Genomic DNA, 25,985 nt, shown 5'->3' with positions numbered 1-25,985 from the left:
GAAACTTTATTTCAAAATAATCCTGAACAAATGGAAATATGTTTTTTAATGAGAGAACAGATCATTAAATGAAGGAATAATAATAATTATGAAATATAATGAAGGAAAACAGCAAGAAAGAAATGAAGTTTAACTGGGAGTCAATCCTGATTTTTTATACTTTGTTAGAACAAAATAATGTGTGGCACAGTGTTTTGTACAGTGTTCAAAGGCATTAAATGAGCGTGGTTGGTTTCCTTTATTGAGGAGCTCACATCGACACACTCGTTCAACAAGCACATTCAGAGGAGCAGCAGCGGCGCACGACCCTCTCCTCGAGGACGGAGGCATCCACCTGCAGAGGCCTCCTCGGCCATCAGGGAGAAGAGATGTTGGAAGTTTGCTCAACTTTATAGAGTGCTTCTGGATGAGCTGACATAATGTTGCTTAAAGATGAACACACACATTAACACACTGTAGTTTATTTAGACTCAATCCCACACACACACACACACACCGTCCTGCTGTCAAAAATACTCAGAATACCACATGTGGATGGATCTGCCACTGACAAACAAACACACTTTTTCCTTCGGTTTGCTTAATTTAAAAACATGGCCGGCTGTTAATTGCTGGTGACGCTGTACATTTGTGTCACCAGCGGGAACCAGTGGCGTCTGAGAGACAGGAAGTCAGACCGCATTGATCTTCTTTTATAGAATTTGTCATCGATAAGGAATGAAAGCACGTTCCTGTGCATGCCACCACCAGCCAGCCAGTCTTACATATTGAATAGAATTGAATAAACTATGAAGAGCACTACTTACTGTTTATCTTTATTTCTTATAAACATTATTATCATTATTTTAACATTTTCAGCCTGTCAGCACAATCTGACACACGGAGGAATAGAAGATAAAATTAAATAGACAATCTGATGAAGTGGTGTGGTGCAGAGCTCTGCTGATCTCAGGTCAGATCCTGTGGGCGGCGGGGCTAACCAGAGCTGGAGTGGTGATAGCAGCGCTAGTCTCAGATCAACTCCCAAGGCGCCAACAACAAGAGTTTATCCTGACCTGGATCCTCTTCTCTTCCTCTTTTAACCAATCAGCAGCTTGATATGCATCACTTCACATCAAGATGACCAAAGGGAGGGGGCCGCCAACGCCCAGCCTCCGTGAGAACAGGAAGTGCCTCTCTCATTGGTGCAGAGGACGGCCAATGTTCAAACACCGCAGAATGAGACGTGATTGGCTGTAGGGGCGCTCGGTGGATAGGTATCCCCTCTCCCCTCCCCCTTTATCTTCTGGCCCCTTCCCTCAACGCGGATGGCGAGCTGGGCTGCAATTGGTGGAAGTGTGAGAGGGGGGCGGGGCTCACTGCTGCTTGGAGCGCCAGAACCGCGACGCGATGGAGCCGAGGGAGAGTCCCTGTTTCTTCTGCTGGGAGAGCTCGGCCAGACGCTGCTCCTCCTCCTGAGGGAGGAGACAGACCACCATGGGGTCAGATCAAACACCACGGGGAGCAATCAAACCCCCGGTGCGCTCCATTCGTCCTCCTACCTGTGCCAACTGAGCCTGTCTGCGTTTGAAGGCCTCGATGGGGTCCTCCTCCAAAGCGTAGTTCTCCAACACAGAACGCACGTCATCCACTCCGCTCAGAGCAATAGCTGCCAGTAAGGAGGAGGAGGTGGTCAAACGGCAGAACATACTTTTTACGTTTATAAGGACATTTAGTACTTAAGATCATTCCCTGAAACCTCACCAGGCCTCGTTCACAAACATTTCTGTTACTCTTCAATGCGTCAGCCAGAGAGAAGAACTTTGGCTCATTTGTTGTAACTGCGTGAGGCCTGAACACACATGTTTTGGTATTTGTTTGTCCCATTAGTGGTCATCTTTGACGTCACATTAATTGGTGAAACAGTAAGACTCTACACGGTCAGCTTGATTCCTTGGATCCGGATGTCATCGTTTACATTTACAACAGAGATGCGTAGTGTTGCTTTAGGTACTAGTAGTAATAACAAGTCACTACCAAGTGATACTTTAAGTAAATTGAACACATTTTCACTTACTAGCACAATGTCCTTTAACATCAAACTAGTACATGCATTTGCTCTCTTTCTGACACGACTAAATAATTACACATATGTTGTTTATTTAATCTGTAGAAAAATGACTAGTAAGAGCAAAAAGGAGGGATGGAGCCAAAGGAAGCCTGGACAACGGGGGCGGGGGTCTTACTCTTAAGGAAGTTGGCGAGGTCATAGAGCGCCCGATCCTCCGAGTTGCCGTCCCACTTCTTCAGCGCCATGCCGTTGAAGGGCTGCAAGCTGAACGCCTCCCTCTTGCAGTCCACCACGATCACCTTGCTGGTGTCCCGGTTCAGACAAGACACGTCCTGCACACACAGACGGTCCAGATGATCAGAGAAACACCGTGCTGACCTTTTTAAGACCTGATCAAATACACAGCTATATTATCTTAATTATACTTAATGATAATTAGAATTAAAACACACACTTTCTCTGGTAGCTCCAGCTGGTGGTGACACGTGTATGTGTGCATAACAGATGGAGAGGGACGTTGCATCGTCCCCATCGCAGCGCTCATCTGGTGCCCAGCCCCACACAAAATGCTATGTGTGTATTTGTGTGTGTAAACCCCCGCGGACTGATCCATCCTCCTCCTCCTCATCACCAACGAATGAAAGACGACCCTTTCCTTCACAGTGTGTGCGTTTGTTTTGTAAAGCCAGCATGAAGGTTCAACTGCGTATGTGCGCACTCACACAAGTTAACAGGACTCCAAAAGAACCACAGGTTGTTGGTCAAACAGAAGTAGAGGACATATTTATTCAACCAGTTAGTTTTCTGGTCTGTTTGCCGCTCAACTAAAATTAGATTGAGTGAACCCGTCCTAAGACAGATACACCGTGGAGGCCCTCTTTAAAGAATTATTGATTAGAAACACTTAATAAATCATTTCACTATCCTGATGAAAGGAAACGTCTTATTCTCGCCAAGGCTTGATTCATTGAAACATGAACAAGTTCTTAATAAATTCAATCAGCAAACAGCTCTGGAAACCACAGGTCGAGTGAACATGTTTGAGTGGCAACGCACCAATAAGGAGGTCACAGCCTTATAAGAGGAAGCACCTCACTGTGTGTGAAGGTGAACCTCATTTCCTGTAATTCTCCCTGAGAGCAGCTATTGCATTTCAATGTGTTGACCCAACTTTCAGTTTCGTCCGTTTGTGATAAAATCATTTAAAGCTTCGCTGCAGGACAGTGGCTGTATACGTCTCTCAATGACAACTTTCCCCTCCGGCTTTGTCGAGAAATTAAGTGACATGAAAATGGGGACAGGACAAACTGACTGTAGGGCTAATTAGCAGCGCTGCTGCTCTGTTTGGTCACAGCTACTACTCCTTCGCCCAACTACAACTTATTTATCTGACAAATGTTAAATCAGCTATGAACAATAATGTTAAAAACATTCCATCTGTGTATTTTCAAGCATCTGCTTTGTTTATTATAAATCAATCATTTGCCGTGGTGTCATTCTCTGCTTAAAGTTGCAGTTTTATGAGTTACGCCTTTAATAAATAATGAAATAAATAAAAACAAAAAAGGCAGTGAGTTGGTCATTGTCTCCTGAAGTAACCGTGGCGATGCCGGAGGACATTAGACCTCTGTGCATGGACAGCAGGTCGCAGCAATGCCAACACAAAGTGGAAAGTAAGACAGTTAATCCAACTGTTGTGCTGCGTTTCCTGTACCGCAAACAGACAACAAACAATAAGACGTCTGACGCTCAGATGCAGGCCAGCAAACAATAGCTGCATGCTGGTCGGCTCCATGAGAGGCTGAGGAAGGCTCAGGGACAATCCGTGTGCTGCTCATGGTTTTTACATCCATCTGACACGATGTAAGACAGCAGAGCTGACGAACGTGATGCTTCGTGGGGAGAGGGGTGGGGGGGAGTGGGGGGGGTATGAACATGGGTCATGAAGTCTAATTAGAGTGATCAGGACTATTTTACCATTACTGTATCATAGTCAATACTGGAATACATTTAGCTTTCACATACAGGCTGAACAAACAGCTCCACATATGGGACGGGGATTTTAGACGCAGAAAAAGAGCAAACATTTGTTTTCGCTAACGTGAATTTGATCTGGATTACAATCGTAGATGGCAGAAAGTGCACATCCATCAATCTGCATTTATTACCTTTGTCTTGACACATGTAGCATCTCTAACTCTCCCTTAGCATATGGAGCTTTAATAACTCTCTCTTAGCATCTGTTGCGCTCAGTCTGTCTTGGCGTTATGGAGATGAGATGATAAGTGTGTCCTCTTCCTGGAAAGTAGGTTAAGCAGCTTCTTCTCCAGACTGTTCGTCAATAAAAAGCCAGGGATGACAGTTGGAGGGGGGGTGACAGGAGGAGGGGGTTTGGTATGAAGGAGGGAATAAAATAAAAGCGGATGAAGGAAAGAAAGGAGAGCAGGGGTGAAGGAGGGTGACGGGGAGGTGAGATAAGAGGAAGAGCTAAAAGAAGGGAGGAGGCTGAGGGGTTAATGAGGCCTGAGAGGGAGACGGGGGAGGAGGAGGGAGGTCTATTGTGAGGAGGAGGAGGAGGAGGAGGGTCAATGGTGGCAGCAGAAGGCTGCCATGGAGAGCAGACATGTTGGTTTATAAAGGTGTTTCATGGCTACACGGAAACAGGAATCCTTGGTGATGAAAGTGCTGCTGGTTGCCTAAATAAATGAATATATGTGAAGCTTAGGCAAAGATTCAGTCAGGAAGACTGGACAGGCCGTGCCTTTCCCTGGTGGCCTCTTCTCTTAGGGGCAGGGTCGGGTAGTACTAGCCAACCAGATGTGCGCACCGTTACTGTAAACCAATTGCATGGGTGCAGGCAAACGTTAAAAACTGTTCTCCCCTCTTTTGCTGTCAGTTGTCATTTCAGCACGCACCACCGAGGGGATGCGGCACCCGACACCCCTAATCTACAGCAGGACCTGGCATATCAGGAGATTGGACTAACTTATTCTCTGTTGTTTGGAGTCAGAGCCCCAAACAGCATTGCAATACAAATATTTATGCCTATTATAATAAAGCATTTCAACATGTCTGGCCAGAGGATGTGACTCAGCAGCACTTGAATGAACAGTTTAAACAATAGCAGTCTTCGGAGTTTCCTTCATACAGCAAGTTGTAGTAGACAAGATGTGGACACACACACACACACATTACCTTGACATGATGGCCCTCCATATAGTGTGTTGCATCTCTGAAGAGACGATACATAACGAAACCCTGAGGATCGATGCTGTCGATCAGAGGATACGCCGTCTGGGGACACACACAAATGACAATCAGTGAGCTGAGGTGCTGGTAGGTGGAGTTTAACATAGAAATTATCCAGGCTAGTGGAGTCTTTTTGTTTCCGTTTGTTTTTGCTAAGCTAAGCTACCGGTTGGAGTTTCCTATTGAATGATTCTTCAGAGAAGGTATTGTTCTTCTCATCTAACAGGAAGCCAGCATATCAGCACTTTTCAAACTGGTCCAGTAATGCTGTGGGTCTGCAATCACATTTAACTTTAGTGACAATACAATGATTTCTAAATGAAAAGATGTAATAAGAAGACAGACCCAAGTTACATTCGCTATGTGGTTTTAAAACAGGATGCTTCCTCAGGAAGATTTCTCCTCCTGAAGACAGCCAAAAGAATCAGCTGCAGCTGTGATGTCATCAGAGGATCAGCATGACTGAATCCTTTGATGGCTCATTCAACGACAATCTTTGCCAAAGCATACAGGTGTGTGTGTGTGTGTGTGTGTGTGTGTGTGTGTGTGTGTGTGTGTGTGTGCTGGCAACTCACCATTGGGGATGATTTTTTCTTTTTTTGATACCGGTGCTAAATTGATACTTTTAAAACGATGCCTGAACCGCTACTTCTTTACCTTCAAACGATCAACAGTATATTAACTGTTAAGTACAGTGTACAGTGTTTCCCCTCTGTAAGCTGGAAGTGTATATATTAGTTGCAATTTGAGGAATATTAATCATTAATGATGCAACACAAAAGAGCGGCTCCAGCCACATCTGCATATAGTTTTTCTACTGTCTGACAAAATGTATTATTTGTATATTGAGTTAACGCTTTGCTGCGTAAAATAAAGACAAAATGAAAAGAATTAAACAAACTCCTGTAATTTAAGTGATGAAATGAAGTCACTGTGTCTGCAGCTCAATGCGGCTAAATGACAACGGCAATATGGCGCCGGTTTACGGTACCCAACCCTACTCACCATGCCGGTCTCTGCAGTGAAGATGACAATCTCGTAGAGCGGTGCGAGCTGCTGGAACAGGTAGTCGATGCCTGGACGCTTCTTAAACCGCCAACCCGTCGACAACTGGAAGGTTAAAGAGAATGAGACAGTAAGTGAGAGAAAGTGAGGGAAAGAGTGAGGGAGAGTGAGTGAGCGAGTCAGTGAGTAACTGATTGAGACAGGGTGTGTGTGTGTGTGTATATAGAGGTTGAAAAGGAACTTATCCTCATACCATCGTATGTGCGTATTGTATCTAACAAAACAGACACTTCTTTTCCGGCGTTTTCTACAGAAGACTAAGAAACGCTGACGCAGCACTTTCTCTTTCAAAATAAACTCCCGTCCTGACAGGAAACCACTGTGTTAGATCTCCTCTGATGGGCTCAGGAAAAGGTTGTTGTTTGGGTTAAGAGAAGCACGGAGGAGCTACGTAGCTGCGTTACCTGACAAATAAATCCACACTAACGGCTGATGTCACATGGAGAACAAACAGCGCCCCTCTCCCCCCGAACAGTAGGCTGCACGATTATGGCCAAAAACCGAAATCATGATTATTTTGATCAATTTTCAGATCAAGATTATTCATCACAATTATCAATTCATTTCAGGGACAACTTTATTTGCAGTTTCATGTTTGAAATGAACAAGAACACTGCTGCCACTTCCATTGTTGCGCTACATTCGCACATTTTTGCATCAGACTGGTCCTTATTACAGTGGATGTCGTGGAGGGAAACGTTTTTACCCTAAATTAAATCCACAGAGCACCGCTTTCACTTGCAAGTTGCAAATCTTTGCATCAAAATAAAACATTCTGGTTCACCTGAAGCAAAATATAAATACATTTTTTACCCAAAATAAAGGGCCAACAAAAAAAAGAGGATTTATTTAAATAGTATTTATTGGACACATGTCTTTGGCCAAATGTAATGCAATTGCATCATTTCAGTGTGTCCCGTGTAGTGTGCGCTCTGTTCTGTCTCTCTGCTCTACCGGACTCTCTGCATCTCTCTGCAGACAGAACTTTCTTTGGGGCTGCCGCTGCAGAGTCCGCGCATGACTCCTCCCTCGTGATTCTGTTGACTGATATTTGTGGAAGCGCTTGATTTGATATGTAGCAGAGCAACCATTTGAATCGTCATTATTGCTGACGATCGGGCTCATTTTATTGTGGCAATCTAAATTGTGATTGTGATTAAAATTCTACCAATTGCGTAGCCGAGATTAACAGGCCGCAGGAGTCGATTTACGGCTGGAGTACAGCCACAGGTAGGTGGACAGTGTGCATGTGCATGTCTCAGCACACAGGTGGTGGAACACACCTCCATCACACACTTCATATCCTCCACCTGTCCGAATAAATGCAGCAACCTACAGTGGCGGTGCTCCGTTATCCACATTTGTAAAGTTCATCATATTTAGACACAAACACAACCCCTCGGTTCGTTGGTTGAGCTCACACTACAACCAATTAGTATCCCACTAGGTGGGGGGTTCGATCTCACATGCATGTTGAACTTGCACTTTACTGTGATGTGGAACGTGGAAACCTCCGGTGACTAACACGCAGCCTTTAGGGCCGGTTAGGTGACCAGGGAAGACGTACCGACCACTCCGGGTGCAGCAGGACGTCTGTGAGCTCCAGCACCAGCGTGTAGGGAGGCTGGTAGTACGGCTCCTTGAGAGGGTCCGGCAGCAGCTTTGGGCTCGTCGGCTCGATGATCATCTGACCGTGACATCATCAACATAAAAAGGCACACACACACACACGCACATTAACAAAGAGCTCAAAGGTTTGTAACCAGCTGTTTGATAAGAATGTTCTTTTTCCTTCCTTCAATAACAACTATAAAAACTGAGAGTGCCAATGGATGATTTATTTATTTGTTGCTTGAACCACGGCTTTGTTTCCCTGACCAAAGCAACATCACATCTAGTCTAACGGAAGCTGAGGAGAGTACGACGCGGAGGTCAGATAGTCAAAGAGAAGGCAGATGACTTCTGTTCATAAAGCAGCCAAAATAACCGTTCTGAAAACCTCAAACAGGAAGCAGAGTTCTGCCGATGTTCCCAGCAACCTCGTGAGGGTTTTTAACAACGGCACAATAAGAGTCCTCTTCACATTGAGGATTCCCTCCACCACGAGAGTTACGACTCTACTGGTACTCTAACCACTCTAACCAGTATAACTACTGTTCTATCACAGCAAAAAAACGAATGGAATGAACGGATATTTGTCTTTTCGAAAACGTTAATCTGAATGCTCCTGAACAGGCAGAATCCCAACCATCCAGAAGTGAATGTAAACTGTCAAAATGTGGTGTACATTCATCCCACATGTGGACTGGAGGAAACAGTGATAGCCGCCAATCTTCCACTTAGAAAACAACTTGCTCCACCTCTACGCAGTTCATATATTATAACATTTAATTATATTTTCACACACAACATTGAAACTGTTCTGCAGCTTACTCGAAAATCTGGATGTCCGACTCACCTGTCTGTAGTCCTGGAAGTACTTGAAGGTTCTTTTCAACTGTTGGACAACCGGAGGCTCTGCAAGAAAGAATAAAACACTGGTCATCAGATGACTAGAAATATACAGGAATAATTACATTTTATTCCATTCATCCACATATAAAGGGTGAAGGATGAGGAGTGTCAGAGGGGTACTCAGTAGGCTCCATGAGCGGAGGTGAATCCGAACGAGGACAGCGACAGTCTTAATGGGTGCTTAAAACTACAACTCCCTGAGGAGACTCCTATGATTCCCCAACAGCTGATAACATCTGAGCCTCAAACAAGTGGCAAGCCAAGCTGAATATCAATAGCATGTGCCTCACATCTGAAAGTACAGCTCTAGATAGTCTGATTCACATTATTAACGTGAGAACACAGAATCTCCCAAAAATATGCAAACAGGCTCTTTCTTTTCAAAAGGGATTAATTTAATTATTTGCTTTCTGAACATAAATCGGAAGCCTGTAATAGGGGAGGAAAAATTACTTGAAAATTTAAATAATTCTACTTTATTCATGAACTGAAGTATTAATCCTCTTGTTTACGTTTTTATATCATGCATTTACATGTTCTCCTGTGACTCAATCATTCTGCATAAGAAATCAAGACACACCAACACAAAACAATGAACTACAACCACTGTTATTGATGTGAAATGGGACAAACACCCCCCGCTGAAGCGGTTCATAAGAGAAGCTTGCTGACGTTTATTTTAGGAGGAGCCAGGCTGGATGAGCTGGGATTGTCATGACGATGACCAGAGGCTCAGCTGATCACTTGTATTTATCAAGACTGGGGAGCAGGCCCACAGGCTCCAAACTGATCAACGAGTTTGAGGCAAGGTCAGCTGACCCTGTTAATAACACCTCCAGCTGTCAACGCGGTAATGGCTAATAAAGACTCATGTCTCCCTTGGGACTCATTGAGGCAAATGGGACTACAATAGCAAGATGCACACACAGGCACGCTTCACACTCGCCTTCCATCTCCGTCTAAACACACATGCTGACGGCAGCAGACTCAGTCCCGGGAGACTCAATGCCCCAGAGTGCATAGCAGCGTACCGAAGCAGGAAGCAGAAGCCATCTGCCATGGCCGCGTTGTGATGACGCGCCGACGCAATCCCACGTGTGGATCTGATCATATGTGTGTGTGTGTGTGTGTGTGTGTGTTAGCGTGTGTTTGTTAGCAGATGGGGAAGTAGATAAACATCAGGGAAAGGTCAGAGAAGATGGATGTAAAGAAACTCAAAGGGAGTTTGATTCATTTTGACAGAAAATTTGCACCTTTTCAAGAGAGCACACGTTAAGAATTATTTGTTTAAATACAAATACTGTGAATTTATGATTACCATGCAACTCGCCAACAGAGATAATCTTGAGGGCGAGTGGATGAAGTCCAAAACAGGAAAAGGAGGCGCTGCGACTCGTTCAGTGCGTTTACAGAGACCAGAGAATGGCTGGTCACCGGGCAAAGTAGCTTCCATACTCTAGATCCTATGAAGAGTCCCCTTAAGCATCTTAAATACACAACGCAGTGGAGGAAGGTTTAAGCTTGGATAACAGCATTCTTCGAGCATATGAGCCCTATTACCTGTAAACCACATTCATACCCAAGAGAAAGAGTGTTTGTGACTGGCGGTCCTAAAGCCATCTTCACCCCTCTTCTTAATGTCTTGGTACGACATATTTTCACACACTCCGGCCGGCGTGTTGAGTCTAGATGATACACGAAGCTGTGAGCTTTTAGAGTAATGTTTTCAGATCGCGTAGAGATAAAATGTTTAAATGATGTTAATTAGTGCGTGTGTGAGGTAGTGGAGATGGAGGAATGAACAGGAAAGGAGTGAGAGGAAACACAGTATTTGTCATCCTGAAGGGAGGAAGGTAGCGAGGTGGCCACTTCCTGTCCCAGCAATGCTCTCCTCGTGCCTCAACTTGTTTGTTTTTATAAGACACAGAGCGAGTTTTACACCTGTGGTTCTTGCACAAAATCTGGCTTGTAGTTTGATTAATGAACAGGTTAACTGATATTCTTTTAAGCATCACATCTATGCAGATTGTGTATGGTTGATGATTGTGTAGTTCTTGGTTTAGGAAAGGGTCACCTTGATGGTCTTAGCTCTTCTCTGAGAGAAGTATGTGTATGTGTGTGTCAGAGCACGTTCTACAGAGATGATTTAGCTTATTTTATCGCATTTCGGTCAGCATTTGTTTGATGACGATAAGGAACTCCATCATGGGGGTGTCCACATGTAGGAGGGGCTGCCGTGTCACGTTGCTACTGGTGGACTTCCTTACATGAACTTCTGAAATGCATTAAACAACCTCTATTCTTAGCTTCAAACTTAGGCTCTTCCCTTCACAGATTGCAGTGTGCTTCCCATCGAGGCCTACAAAGAATAAGTGGTGCCAGATTTCTTTTGCTTTTACAAAGTTCTTAAAGCTGGAGTCTGACAAATGACAGATATCCCATATAGATGGATTATCAGTGGTGACCATTAGTCCACAATCAACGAGCGACACTCAACAACCATGTCAGAAGAAAATGCTTTGGCAAACAGGAAGCCCCGGGACCAACAGCAGTTGGAATAAGCGATTCTCTGGCAAATAAAAATGCTAAATCAAGTAGAAGCAGATGGCGAAGGTCAGGGGAGAAGGCTACAGGAATTTAAAGAATTCTTAAAATAAACAATCCTTTAACGTTGTTGTTGTTTGGAAGGAGTGCCGGATATTTTAAAGTGAGGAATTCTTAAGTGTTCAGATGTGTTGGAGGGTGGAAAAATAGAAAAAAGCAGAGTGGCTATAAACAATTTCACTGTGGCCGGATAAGAAGGGAGGGAGAAAGTATAAAGGAGGGAGGAGCTGTGCAAAATAATTAGGAGAAATGGGAAGCATAAACAGGAAGAGTGTTGACACTCTCTTCCTGTTGCAGCATAGACTGGAGGAGAAGGGTGGAGTGGTGGGAATATAGAAAAAGAAAGTAAAGAATGGAGGACAAAGAAAAGGATAGGAGGGGACAGACCGTGGGTAAGAAAATGAAAGATTGAAAAGAAAAGTTAACTAAGGAGTAAGTGCTAGAGGAAAGGACGCAAGGACAGAAGAAGGAACAACAAGGAGGATTGAAAGAAGGAATGGCAGGACAGACGGAAAGGTCTGAAAGAAGAAAGTAAGAGGATGGGGAAAACATAAGGAAGACAAGAGTTGAGAGGAGGAGAGAAACAAGGGAAGAAATAAAGAGAGAGACACTAGGTGTGGAGCGAGGGACGGAGGGGCCTTCGGCCCAAACAAAAGCTGCAGTCAGGCTCAGCATCTGCTTCACAACTACCCCCCCCCCCCTCCCCTCCCCCTCGGCTGTGTTCTATCCGCTACAAACGGCCTCTTTAATGTGCATCCAGGCCACCGGGCCTCTAGGGAGGAGAGCGCGTGCTCATGTCAGAGCAGCAGTGGCGAGCAGGTGCACAGCTCCACATTTACTTTGTGTTAACCACCAAATACACTCATTCAGATCATGCACAAGCGCTCCCGTCCAACACACTTTAGGCAGCGGCTCCTGCATATTTAGGACAAACATTATAATTATCATAATATTTTTCTGTGTGCTATATGTTGAGGTGTGTGTGTGTATTCATTGAACACACACTAGCAGATCATTGTTGGCCTGTGAGGATCAAAGGTTGTTATGCAGGTCAGGAAATCCAAGGGGAGAGCTTTGTGTGTGGGGATGTGCGTGTTGACGAGGTGTTATCTTTCCTGGTTGCTATGGTATCAGTAGCGGCATTCCATGTGCATCATGCACATGGAATGCCGCTACTTGGTAAGTCAAACATCTCCCATTTGACCCATTCATTCATCAAGGCCTCCATCAACCAGCCCTCTGCCCACCGCCTGCTGCTCCTAGAGCTACCGGCTATACTGGAGGTAGAGAAAGGGGGAAGATCCAATGGAGGGTAGGAAGTGAATAGGTGGGAAGGTAGGTAGGAATATGAGAGAACAGGAAGAGGAGGGTGAAGGATGCGATGCCGTGGAGGAAGAACCCACGTGGAGAGTTTACAGGTGAGACTGGAGCAAACAGAGGTATAGAAGACGATGAGAAAACAAGATGAATAATCTTTGCTCCTTCACCTCCCTTGTTTTCTCCTCCTCTTCTATACCGCTCAGGGATCATGACCTTTTACCCTGCTCCTTAAGCTCATCTGGGAATATTTGGCCCTGGCCCCTGAGAAGCCAATGGACTAAAACATGATGGCTCATCTCCAGGAGCCAGAGTAGCATTCTGTTCACAGCACATGAACCTCCCCTCTATTCTGGAAAGACTAAATCAATTGCAGACTAAATCCGGTGAAGCAGACTCAATTATCCATCGATATATGGAGTGTGAAGACGAAGGACTAGGTTCCTGAATTAGACTCATTAGGGGATGACTGGCTAGCTAGCTACCTGCTAGCTCCTAGCTGATTTCATGCTACAGTTCCAGAACACTCCATGAACAGCAGAGCTTCGTCTACGTTACTTTAGCATTAAGGTGAGTACTGTAATGAGTCTGGTGTAGCAACAAAAACACAGTAATGTTTAAGTTCTAACAAACAGACGATACGTGTCTGCTAGCGCTTAACGTCAGCTAAACGACATTTCATGTAAAAGCAAACGTAAACAACCATGAAGCTGAACCGAAGAATTTGGCGGTAGATGAAGACTCACATAGTTTCAGTAGTTCCAAACACAGCTGGTCACAGCAGTTTAGAATCAAACAAACAGGGGAAAAGTTTTTGGAGACAATTTTCAGCGGGGAATTAATCCCCATTTGGTGCTTCAGTGAGTATTTGGGTCAGCGGGACGGTGCGCTTTGGACCGCGTCAAACTCAACTACTGCGTGGGAGGGAACTTTAGATTGCGTGGAAACAATACACACTGTGCGTGAGAAACATATGTGGTGTTTAAATCGGATTGATCAACTCTGCTCTTAAATTAATTCCGATTGCCTGCTGATAACAAGAATCCATTCGTCAATACCGCGGAGCTCCCGAGGTCCACGTCCCTACCTTCTGTCTACAAATCAATCTGTTCAGCCAGCTGTGCATCCATTTATCCACACATCGCTCCATGCTCCCCGGTCGGTCCTGACCACACCTCACTCACTTTTCCTGGCGTTTACTTTCAGCCCCTCGAATAGAACCAAACTCGGGCCAAAAGTTCTGATCATTTCAAACAAATCTGAAAGTTTTTAGTCTTGAACATCAGAAAATACGTGTTCAAAATAAAAACAAGTGGACGAAAAGTAATTGAATGTAGTTGAATCATCTATAATTTTTTTAAATAAAATATATTTTCATTCTTCACCTATATATATATATATATTTTTTTTTTATATTCGCTGAATTACATTTTTCAGTTGCAGATTTTATATATTCAGATTCAAATCTTTTCACTTTCAAACTTCAAACAGATAAGCCTGAGGACAGATTGGGACTTCCCGGTTTAAGAGCTGGTCAGCGAAGCATTGTTAAAACACAAACGACACCTCTCTGTAAGCGTAGTCGACAATCAGCTACAGCCCTAATCATGTTACCAATACGGACTGGTCTGGGAGCTGGACGAATCACATTGGTCTTGATGGGCAGCCACCTGTGAGACAAGTGCGCAGGGGCCGTGTGCAAAGCGACATTACTACGGTTACGGAGAGAATTGTCGTTTGTGTTTTAACAACGCTCCGCTGACCAGTTATTGAACCGGTAAGTCCGAATCGGTGAATATCTTTCAGAGTTTACCGAACGTCATCACACGGAGGCTGCGCTGCGTTCACAGTTGTATGTGATAAAATTCATGTGTGGTTGATAAACGGTACAATCTGAGATTGACAAAAACAATTTGCTAAAAAGAACTTTGTCACTGGCGTCAATGGTTCCAATCCTAAAAATAGTGTTTACAAAGTGTTGATTCATTAGGGCTCGCTGTGACTACGTTTCCTGAAGGCAACATGGTTGAGGAATGTTTTCGTCCTTATTTGTCGAGTTGTCACTCATGAGTACACGCCCCTATGAGTTGATGCCCTGCACCCTACGAGACATCAAGCCCTAAAGTCTGAAAGTGAAAAAAAGATTTAAAACTTGAAAATATAAGATTTGAATCTGAAAATATGGGGGGAAAAAAATGTAAAAATATATATTTTATTCCAATTAATGATAGAACTGAGTCAAAACTATATTCAAGCCAAAAATACTTTCATCCACATATTTTTATTTTGAATACATTGCTGTATTCCTCAAAGTTCCAAAGAGACCAAATACTTTAACTTTCAAGTTCACATTTGTTTATCAAAATGATCAAAACCTTTGGCCTGGATTTGGCTCTTTACTGGACCAATGCAGCAGGTTTATCCAGCGAGGACTTTGATGGAGCCAGAAAGCGGTGACGGAGACAGATGGACAGGCGGACTAGTAGACGTAATTAACTTACAGACTCAGGGGGAGGAATGAATAAATGGGAGTTTGGTGTTCAGAGGAGCACAGAGTGGACCTCGGGGACTACTTAATGATGGGTGGATTCAGGAGGAAGGATACGTGCAAGCAGGAGGCAGACTGCCCCTCAGGGGGGGAAGGAGACGTATTTATGAAATGAATGTTAGCAGCAGGCCATCACAACTTGTTTAGCAACAGTCAGACTGCAGCGGATTGATGGGAGAAGTTCAGCTCAACAAAACAGGATGTTTCATCACCAGGGTTTGTCAGTTCTTAAAAGCACCACAGCTGGTTCATGACTGCTAGTGTACATGCTAAACATTTGAGAGACTGCGGACAGAGAGCGCGCGTTCAAACCCTGAACTTAATAAGAAAATCAGCATTTTGGTATAATTGTAACAAACTGCTTCCTGGTTTAAAGTAATCCGGCGGATTTTCAGACTACAAATGACGGGGGTTCAATTAAGAATGCAACTTGAATGACAAGGAGATCCAAAAAGTTTTAATTGTTAAAAGATGTTATGTTCAGCCTCCAATATCAGCAATCAATGTGTGGAGAGTAGTTCACAATTGAAATATTTCATAATAACTTTGATGATGTCATTTTAAGGGTGACCTCTGACCTGCACCCTCTCCTGGGTCTCTCCTGACAGGATAAATAAGCTAAATCTAATCAAGACACCTAACCCCTAACTGCTCCCCGGGCGCCTTTACGGCCCACTGCTCCCACTGTGTGGGATGGGTTAAATGCAGAGAACAAGTTCCTGTATGTGTAAAATAATACAAAGGGTTTCTACTAAATACCGGTGGACCGAAACCGAAATAAAGTAGAAGAAATAAAACATGAACAACCTCTGCTGAGATAAAAACTCTGAGAGGAATAATGTCAACACAGCCACATGACCCATTCACTATGGGTTAGTTTTGCTTAAACAAGTCTAGTTATGAAAAAAGGAAATGGAGGGAACTTGTACGCACACAAACCGTTAAGTGAGTTCAAACAGTTCAAACTCACCTCTGTCAAACTCATCTGGAATCTGTCAGGGAGGCAGAAGGTGAGAAAGGTGGTCAGAATCATGAGCACGCATCACATCAATAAACCAGTGTTTGTGTTGACAGTAAACATGTTGGCATCACATCAAGAACAGGCAGCGTGTGTGGTGTGATCACTCAAGAGTTTTTGTGTGAGCAACAGTCCCTTCTCTAACAATCGGAGGCTGGAGGGCACACTGACATTTCATACAACAAACAAGTGATGGATCATATTATTGAATATTCAAAAGGTAAAATAATCATTTTTGCAGAGTGGAAAAATAAATGAAAGAGGCGACATTGTGAAAGAGTACGTAAGTATAAAGAAATAGGGGATGAAGAAGAGGTTGATGAGGGAAGGTGAGAAGGAAAACAAGGAGACTCTGGGCCTCAGCACACAGACATGGTGTCTGGCTCCACCAGGTGGCCACAAACCAGATGTGCACATACAGATATATCTGTACTTTCTATGGGACACATCTCAAAGTTTCTATAGGACAGATTTCTGTCCCTAATTAAGTGACCCACTAGAAATGTAACTATTCAAGAGAAATGTTGCTCACCGCTCAAAAGGAAACATGATGGCTTATAAATGTTGTCACCTGTGTAGCCGCACTAAAATCTGTCTCCTTAGGGGACTAAAATGAGTTTGCTACAGCAGCTGTTACTGTGCTGGTACCGACAGCAGGACGACTGCCAGCTGCAGTCAGCATCTCCAATCACATCATTTACAGAATGAAGCCATGAGAGTGCTGCTTAAACTTCCTCTCGTCAGCAATGAGGAGAGAAGCAGATGCTAACAGACGGGGGGGGCTGGGGGCAGTAAAACACGCCTCTTTAACCTCCACGACAGCTTGGGACGAGGAGGGAAGCAGGTCTCTCGCACACCGGGCACAGAAGACACTAAACTACTGAAATACTCTAACACCTAGATATGTGCTTCAGTCGGCACAGAGTGCAGATCCAACATGCCTAGAAGCTGTCGGGATTTGTGTGTGTTGTGTCATTGTGAAAACAAAATTGTTGACATTCCAGGGGGCGGTGCGTGCCTTGTTTATTGTCTTAATGTGATGACTGACTCCGACGAAGGAAGGAGAACGTCAGCCGTAAATATTTAGTCAAATCATTTCCCAGAAAATGTACGAGGCGGATACATCTGAAACGGCCTATTCCTGTAAAATGAGTGGGAGATCACTGTACTACAGATGAATTACCATCTGGATTGGAATAGGTCATTACATTTCTGATTACAAGATCTGTTTAAACCATACAAACTTCTGAATCATTAGAATTATGTAATGGGGGAAAAACACAAATTTAGAAATGTTGACGTTTACAGACGTCAGTGTGGTTGAAATGTATAAATGTAGTGCTGCTGTAATTAAACATCTAAGGGAAGAACAATATCATTGATGATATTGTTTAACAAAACCTGATATGGGATCTGTAAATCTCAAGACTCTTGAGTTCCCACACCGCCCCCGGTCCCGTGATGGGAAAGTCTCAGGAAGGGGGGGTGATAAGTGTGTCCTGCCCCCTAAAACCCTGACATGAAGAAGTGTGTCGTCTGAGCTGGAGGCTCCTGACAGGATGTCCAGGTGGGAGAAGTGTGCTCTGCTCTTTGAAGTAAGGCGGCAGCGGCCCCACCATCCCCAAACTAAAAGGACGACAAAAGGACTGTCCAGCTTTCCCACGTCCACACCTCACAGCACCATACGGGGAGTTTGGCCAATACCAAAGAGGAAAAGTTGGGTCTGATTGGCACTAAAGAGCGTCCGCAAAACAAAGTGCTGAGTTTTGAGGAAAAATACATTTGGACGTATGAATAACATGATGCTTTGTCCTGCTTGCATGCAAATGTCCATTACTGTTGGGATACTCTTTGGTTCCAACAAAATGAGCCCAATGAGGGAAGTGTGCCTTTTCAAGTGGCCTGTGTTCCCGTGCCGACACCTTTGGCAGCAGGTCGTCCCAGACAGCTGTGAGCTGCTCAGGCTGCCCTCTACACAAAGGAAGCATTAACATCTGGATGGACTGCTGGTATGGATGAAAAGAAATGGAAACATTTTCAATACAAACTAATCTCAAAAGAGCCGCTTGCTCCCTGTCAGGGGCATCTTCATGTGTCACAAAGATGAAGACTTTAAGAAAAGATCATTTTCTGATATGAACATACTGCCAAAAATTTCTCAGTGTTTTAATTACAAATTTAGGAACATAATTATTTTCATTTCTACTTCATTTAATGGAATAAGTCCTTTATAAATGAAACCCTTCTTGGCTACGTACTTTGCGTGATGGACTCTGACTGACCGATATAGCTCGAGGTCAGTCACTGCGTGTGCAAGCTGAGCCGACAGAGGAGTTTCAGACTGTGTTGATTGTGTGACGACACTTTGCTCAGCATCTGTCTATTAGACAGCGTGGAGTTACCGGCCATTGGCATGTGAATTGGGATAAATGGGCACTTTGATGATCCCGACTTCCCCAAACTCACAGCCCAAACTGACGCCGTTTCTCAGTTACCCGTCAAGTGTCCCGCCTCACAACTGGGACCGGCGGTGAGAGAAGTGTGCCCCTCGCTCTCCCGCGCTGACGGCTCCCTTCACACACACACACACACACACACACCTCTGGATGAACGGGACACACGTCACAGCTGCCTGTGAAGTGTGTCCTTTACGGTGTCGCCGTGCGACAGGAAGGGCACCACCCACACGCAAGGTGCGCAAAACACAGACCACGTGACCCACAACACCAGCTGGGTGCTTGGGAGGGTCCCATCGGAGCTCGCGCAGACACAAGCATCCCAATCCCCCGAGCCTTAAAACAGTGTGTGCGTGTGTGTGTGTGTGTGTGTGTGTGTGTGGGGGGGGGAAATAACTCACCATGTTTCCTTGCTCGTCCACTGAATTGGTGCCTAAAGGAAGGAGAGAACAACAGTTTAAGGTCACTGAAAATAAAACAGTGAGTGGTTTCGAAGTGACATCAAATAACCTTCAGGGTTGATATTTTTATTGTGATTCCACAGACAGACGAATCTTAAGGCTGATACTAACTTAAGGAATATATTCAAGCAAACATGGCCAAAATAATTATACTACTCCTAAAATGTTAGATATAATATATATGATTTTTTGGACCATTGCTCAGACAAACTTTCAATGTACACTTTCATATATTTTCTAAAATGTTAAAGTTTAACACTATTCACTGATAATGAATTGTTTCTGCAGTTTTATGAATGTATAAAGGAGCCTGCACGAAGAGCGGAAAGATGCTTGAATATTTACAGGTGTGGGTATAATAATAATACTACAAATAACAGCTCAATCAAGACAACACCCCAAATCATTACAAAACAAAAATAGATCCCAGTTCAGTATTCCACTTGTGCGACAAAATGATCCACATTCATGATTCCAGAAAACCAATAATATGAGGAAAGAAGCGGGAGAAGGGAATAGTTGAAACATTGTAGATGCTAGATCTCAAACTTCCAAGAAAGGAATGACAATTTAAAATGTAACTCCATCCCCGTCATGCCAATACCTTCATTTGAGTAATAAGAATTTTTTTTAAACGCCAAAGTAAACGTCAGAGAAAACCGCAAATCCAAAGTTGCTTTCTCTCAGAATAAAAGAAAACTAACTTGCTGTTCTGTGAAGACTTAAAGCTAAAAGGGGGAGACTTGCAGGGGGAGGGGCTGCCTGTCCGTCTCCCCCCTTTTGGGTCTCCCTCTAAAGCACATCACTTACTACTCGTTCGTCAAGAGAAATCCTTGCTTGAAAGTCAAGCTCCAAAAAAAACACTGCTTTCACAGGCCGCCTATTCACATCTCACATGCTTTTCTGTGGAGGACACGTTCTCCCTCAGCAGCCCCTTCGACTGCAGACTTAACTCCACTTGTGTGTTTGCTGCCTAAATAACGGATGGTTTGAGCCTCGTTACTGTTCTCCGTCGGACTCTTCTCTGAAGACTAGCTGCTTGCTGCTGACTGACAGCGGATAGCTCCACCCCTCTGTGGGCCGTCCCTCTAAACAGGAGCGCAGGGCGGGAAACCAATCACAGAAATGTTTTACTCATCAGTGGTTCCCAAACGTTTTTCTATCAGGGCCATTTGAGGATAAAGACATTGGAAGACCCCCCCAACTGCACCCCAGACACAAATTGAGTGGTCCCTTGTTTCTTTTGAGTTAATTGCTTTATACACTATAAAAAACCATGTGTTTTTATTTATAATAATAATACTAATAATAAGAATAGCTTTGTTACATTTTTAAAACATATTTTAGTAGTACTTCAAATATTAAAATTGAAGCTGGGAAGCGTTTCTCTTCCAGTGTTGATTTCATCGACGAAAACTATGCCGAAAATTTTTCGTTAGCGACCTTTTTTCCATGACTAAGACGAGACTAAGACGTGACGAAAACAATCTTAAAAAATAAAAATGAGTAAATATATTCTAACTTTCGTTAACGAGAAGACGAGATGAAAATGTTGGTGGTTGACGAAGTCACAATACTTTTTCCCCCTTAAATTCGCACGAAGCTAACAGACAACAGACAGGCAAAGTACGGCGGTTATTAACGCGTCATGATGACGTCATCCACGAACCCAGAACGCTCACATCGGTGGTTCTTGTGCACCGACTACGGACCGCGACGACTTTTTTACGCTTCGGCGAGTTTGAACGTGCGCTTCCTTAGTTTAGCTCAGCTGTCTCGGTTTAGCTGCCTGTTAGCAGGCTGAAGCCGCGCTGCTTCACAGAAACATGAAGACCCGTTTAACAGACTGTCGGACCTTTCTGCTCTGTTCTCTGGCGAGTGCAGGCAGCGTTTCCTCGGTGGATGAGACGCTCCGTTACAGGCTTCTCCAAACACGTCTAACATAATAAACTCATTGCAGGTTCACGCATTTCAACTATAGTTCACGCGCCAGATCGTGAGAAGACGGTGTTAAACCGTCTCGGCCACTGTACGTTCGTTACTAAGCAACATAGAGGCGCCACACAATCGACAGGTGGATCCTTTTGATAGAAGTGCGCAGTGCAGGTGAAGAACGTGGCGGCACAGCAGGTGGAGGAAAACCCGCAGGACACAAGAGAGAAGAACTGGTCATGAAACCAGAAAATAAACAAAGAGAAAGAAAAGACTGTTGAATGAAAAGTGGGGGTCCAGTCTAGAATGGCTGGTTTATGATGCAGCCAAGAAAATAATGTATTGCAACGATTGTAGGATGTTAAGGGGTCTCTTTTGTTGGGACAAGCAATTTCACAGTGGAAACAATAAAGGACCATAAAGTTTCCGGTGGCCATGGCGAAAGCATTGTAAACAGACAAAGACAACAAAGTGTTGCGTTTAGGTCCCTGGTCCTCATGAAGTTGTTACACTTTTGCCAATTTGTTTAATTCCCTTGCAAATAAATGCTTTGCTATTTGTTAAAATCCAAATCCTTTCATGTAAAGATTTTTCACATGTCATTTATATCAGCTCACACAAACACTTCAACCATTTGTTCTTGGCCCGGCTCCTCGTCACATTTTACAACGAGTCAAAAAGTTTGCCGACGCCTGCTATAGACCTGTCCTAGGAGGGACATCTAATGGACAACCAAGTACTGCAAGCTGGACTATTATGCAGCTGTAGACACAACACAGGGGGTCCCTGGGCCTGAGAAGGGAAGAAAAGGAGTTTAATATGGCTAATAAATGGGACTAAAACTAGACTAAAGCTAATTACATTTTAGTCTAGTTTTCGTCGACTAAAACTAAGAAGGATTAAAATGACTAAATGTGACTAAACTAATATGCATTTTCGTCTAAAGACTAAGACTAAATCAAAAATAGCTGCCAAAATGAACACTGTTCTCTTCATATATTGACAAAAAATTACTCTGGTTAGGGCTGTCAGATTTTATGCCAGAGATTACATTATTACAATTAATCATTCAGCTTAAAGCCAAAATTTTCCCACACCGGAGCTGAAGATTGCGGCTTCAAAACCAAATCCATTTGGACTCTTTCATCCTAATTTGCTCGGCTGTAGACTTCACAAAAAAGAACTCTTCATAACAAAGTGGGTTCTCGGCTTCTCTTCGCCTGTGGATGTCCGCAAAGTCTGTGTGTCTGTACGCTGTCTAAGCCCCCCCTCCGCTTTGGACAAAGACATAAATCAATATATTGATTATCGCAACAGGCCCAACCTTGGTTATTATGATATAAAACAGACATCCGAATATGTCCATCAGGGCTCTGGGAAACTGTAGGTCTCATTATTCCAAATATTGTTTGACTAGCAGAGGACTACCTAAGGTGGAGTGCTCAGTACTGGAAATATTCATTATTAGCATCAGACGCTCAAACGTTGTGGCACTCACCGAATAGGTAGACCATGCCGACCGCCCCGCCGACCCCAAAGAGTCCCGCCAGCCGAAGCACCATCTTCTTAGCATAGGCAGTGTTCTCCTTCTGCTTCTTGTCCTCCGTGTGCTCTCCCTTCTTCTCGTCCTCCCCTTCTTCAGGAGGAGGCTGCCCCTGGTAGAATAAAGAAAACTAAAATCAACCACAATAGGTGGGGAAAGTACCTGGCACGTGTTTGTTCTCACTGCGGCCCACAAATCAAAGTTCAAACTTCTTGGATTTAACAAAGAGGACACTGCTGGGGGCCCAAAGAAAAACGGACTAATTCTAAATAGTAACAGCCCAGCTGCACTGTGGATGTTCGGTGATGACAGGTGGACACTTTCAGGACTAGAAAAAAAAAAAAGATTGGTGGATGGGGGTCAAGTTAATACCGTTTTAAATCTTTTCAGTCCCTTAATTTGGGTTTGTAGGATATATACATGCACTTAAAATGTAATTATTTAGTGAAGCAAAATGAACACTGATATAGAACCATTGATGTTTGATTAAATAAAATAATAGGTTGTCCACTAGCAATTTGAAATGGACAGAAATGACAATTTAGGTGAAAATCTAATCTAATCTCAGAAACCTGAATAACTTGGTCAGCCACACTGAGTGCGCCGCTAAACTGCACTTCCGGGGAGGTTTAACTGATCGCGGGGAGGAGGACAGGGGGAGGAGAGGACACAAGAAGGGGGAATGGTCTGTTCTGACCTTCAAACCAAACAAACCTTGGCTTGTCCCCACAGTGTGCGTCTCAAACGGCTGCTGCAGCTAAAAAAAAGGACGGTTTGTCAAAGACGTTCAGTGCGAGTGACCCTACAGAGCGCGATGAGCCCCGAGATGTGACACAGGCGGGCTGATGCTAACTAATTAAATGCTAATGGTCATAGCTTACCAGGGCAAAAGCCCACCTAATGCGATTGACGTTGGCTTGTTGGAAAACGTACTCCGACGTACTGTCTCGGGGTAAGCCTGTTACTAATGCGGTGACCCCCCCTCTCCCTCAGGCGTTACAGCCGAACCACCAGTAACAGTAAACGCATGCTAACATTAGCTAGGTAACCTGTTAGCTTCCCTAATGTCAGGTCCATTCATTCAGCAAACACGCATGTGGAGCGGATATGTAATATCTATGAAGTATACATTCATAGTGACATGTAATATGAGAATATATAGTCACTGAAGCCTGCCGCTCTCTGTTTGAAATTGGTAGGTGTAAATCAGCTTTTAGCTTAAACTTGAAGCTGGAAATGTAAGAAAAGTGGCTCTCATTTGAGCCACACTAACATCTTGTCCGGGCGGGGTTTTACGCCTAAGAATTGCAGTGAGTTCGCTCTCCCCGCCAACACTGCTGACAAGTTAAACAAATCAAGCGCACACAAGCAGGCTCGCCGTCCCACCTGACTCTTGCTCTGCTGCTGGAGTCTCTGCTGGAGGATAGCCTGAGCCAGTCCGCCCGTCGCACCGCTCGTTCCTGCCGGCGGGTTGTCAGTGGAGAGAGTCCGGACAATGTCCCCCACAGACATGGAAGAGGCCCCACTCCTGAGCCGGAGGAGGCCCCGACTCGCTCGCACACACATGGGGAACACAGGCGTAGCCGACATGTTGGATTGTCGCACAGGACTCGCCGGTGAACGCAATGTGAAAAGGACAAGTCTTTGATTGGCTGGGGCCGGTTTGAGCGACAGGCAGGAGGAGCTCTCTGATCAGCGAAAGGCCAGAGCCGTCACTGCGAGAGGCCACATGGAGAGGGGGTGGGCGGGGCGTACAGCGTCCAGCCCAATCAGGAGCAAGAGTGAGTCTGACCTTCGATTGCGACACAGAAGTGCCATGTTGGTTTATGGCAAAATGCCCCATGTCTTCACTTACATCACCTGTATCAAAAAATCATTGCAACCCACTATCAAACATAACAGCCTTACAGTACATTTAAATGGTGTTTAAATCCATATTATGTCATAGTCTGTATATAATGGTATACCCATGCTACACGTTTTTTTCTATTATATTAAATGTTATAATGAAATCATCTACTAATACCAATAACAATACCATGACTCTTTCTTCATTTACTATTTCCCCATCACTGTCTCTGGGAGTTACAAAATGTGATAGATTGCTGTTGTAAACTGTGGCCACCAGAGGACGCTGTACAGTCTAATCCATCATGTATGCCTCTTTCTAAAGGCTCTTCTGTCAGTAAACTGTATATAAACACTCTCATGGCATCAATCCCACCTTGGAGGTCCTGCAAAGATATTCCACCGTTGTAGTAAATATGCAATTATAATGTTCTGTATTGGTTTAAAAAAAGCAGGAAACAATACACCATTGCACTTATTATTATTATGCACCAATTACCAAGCCAAATGAATTGTATGTGTAACGTACTACGTCAATAAACCGCTTCTGACTCTAACATTTTTTACGACATCTAGAAATTGAGGTATTTTATAAGACAACATTGCATTTCACTAATGATGACCAGATCTACGAGGTAAAGCAGTAGACTCACAAGCCACATCTTGACCTGCATTATCTGTAAAGTCTGCAATTGTATCCAACTATCCCAGTTCCCTGAAGCAAATTGGACATCAAGTCCACGACAAACAAACTGATACACAAAACCTATTGGTCGCCTACCCTCCCCCATAATCCACCAACACCCCAACCTCCTGGGGCTCATAAACAACGGCACGGTGTGAGGGGGATTGGTGTGAACCTGAAAGCGATCCTAATACTACACTGGTATCCGCTCTGCCCTGTCAGTGTGGCAGCTACCGCCTGTCACTCTGCTGCTTCCCCAAAAGCTCATTCAGCTTCACCTTTTTGGTCTGAATGGAGGCCACCAGAGCAGCAAATGCCTTTACCTTCTCTACTGCCTGCCAACCAGTACCTCCAAATAACGTTCTATTTGACAGGCCTTCTTGTGCACTTCACTATAGTTCTCCTCTCTGTAATCTCCACTGAGAGACGGTTCAGGTTCAGATTGGTTCATCACATCATATTCTGATTAGTTTATGGTTCATAAGGGGGAGAAGGGGATGCAATGGATGTCCTGTGTACAGAATGAATGAATGAATGTAAAAGATATACAACACGTGAAATAAATATGACAGAAATACTACTAATAATAACAGCAACAGAGGATATAGTAGATCAACAACGATTAAGTGATGTTTTTAGCTATAATAATGTGACTACTAATGATAACTATTACTAACACTAGCAGGGGATATCAG

General features: G+C 44.1%; 1 protein-coding gene across 1 annotated transcript; it reads right to left on the bottom strand.

The window, feature by feature from the left end:
- Positions 1–445: 445 nt before the first annotated feature.
- Positions 446–25,798, bottom strand: timm50 (translocase of inner mitochondrial membrane 50 homolog (S. cerevisiae)). The gene is made up of 11 exons (XM_040201317.2): positions 24,144–25,798; positions 22,713–22,869; positions 19,223–19,254; positions 16,318–16,339; positions 8,823–8,881; positions 7,932–8,051; positions 6,305–6,409; positions 5,246–5,344; positions 2,226–2,382; positions 1,542–1,648; positions 446–1,454 (listed from the first exon to the last, which is right to left on the bottom strand). Exons 1-11 carry the CDS (start codon positions 24,345–24,347, stop codon positions 1,356–1,358), a joined length of 1,161 nt encoding a protein of 386 aa, XP_040057251.2. The 5' UTR covers positions 24,348–25,798; the 3' UTR covers positions 446–1,355.
- Between the last annotated feature and the right edge of the window lie 187 nt (positions 25,799–25,985).

Source organism: Gasterosteus aculeatus, chromosome 1 (genome assembly GCF_964276395.1).
Source record: "Gasterosteus aculeatus chromosome 1, fGasAcu3.hap1.1, whole genome shotgun sequence".
Taxonomy (NCBI): domain Eukaryota; kingdom Metazoa; phylum Chordata; class Actinopteri; order Perciformes; family Gasterosteidae; genus Gasterosteus; species Gasterosteus aculeatus.
The sequence above is the reverse complement of the archived record's forward strand: the minus strand, read 5'-3'. Positions and strand labels throughout refer to the sequence as shown.

What these genes read in the sequence shown, in the direction of transcription:
- timm50 (XM_040201317.2), bottom strand. Translation starts at nt 24,347, where the DNA reads ATGTCGGCTACGCCTGTGTTCCCCATGTGTGTGCGAGCGAGTCGGGGC. An exon ending in TCCAGATGAGTTTGACAGAG is followed by an intron (nt 8,882 to 16,317) that starts GTGAGTTTGAAC and finishes TCTTTCTTGCAG; the next exon opens with AGCCTCCGGTTGTCCAACAG. An exon ending in CCTCGCCAACTTCCTTAAGA is followed by an intron (nt 1,649 to 2,225) that starts GTAAGACCCCCG and finishes CCTTACTGGCAG; the next exon opens with CTATTGCTCTGAGCGGAGTG.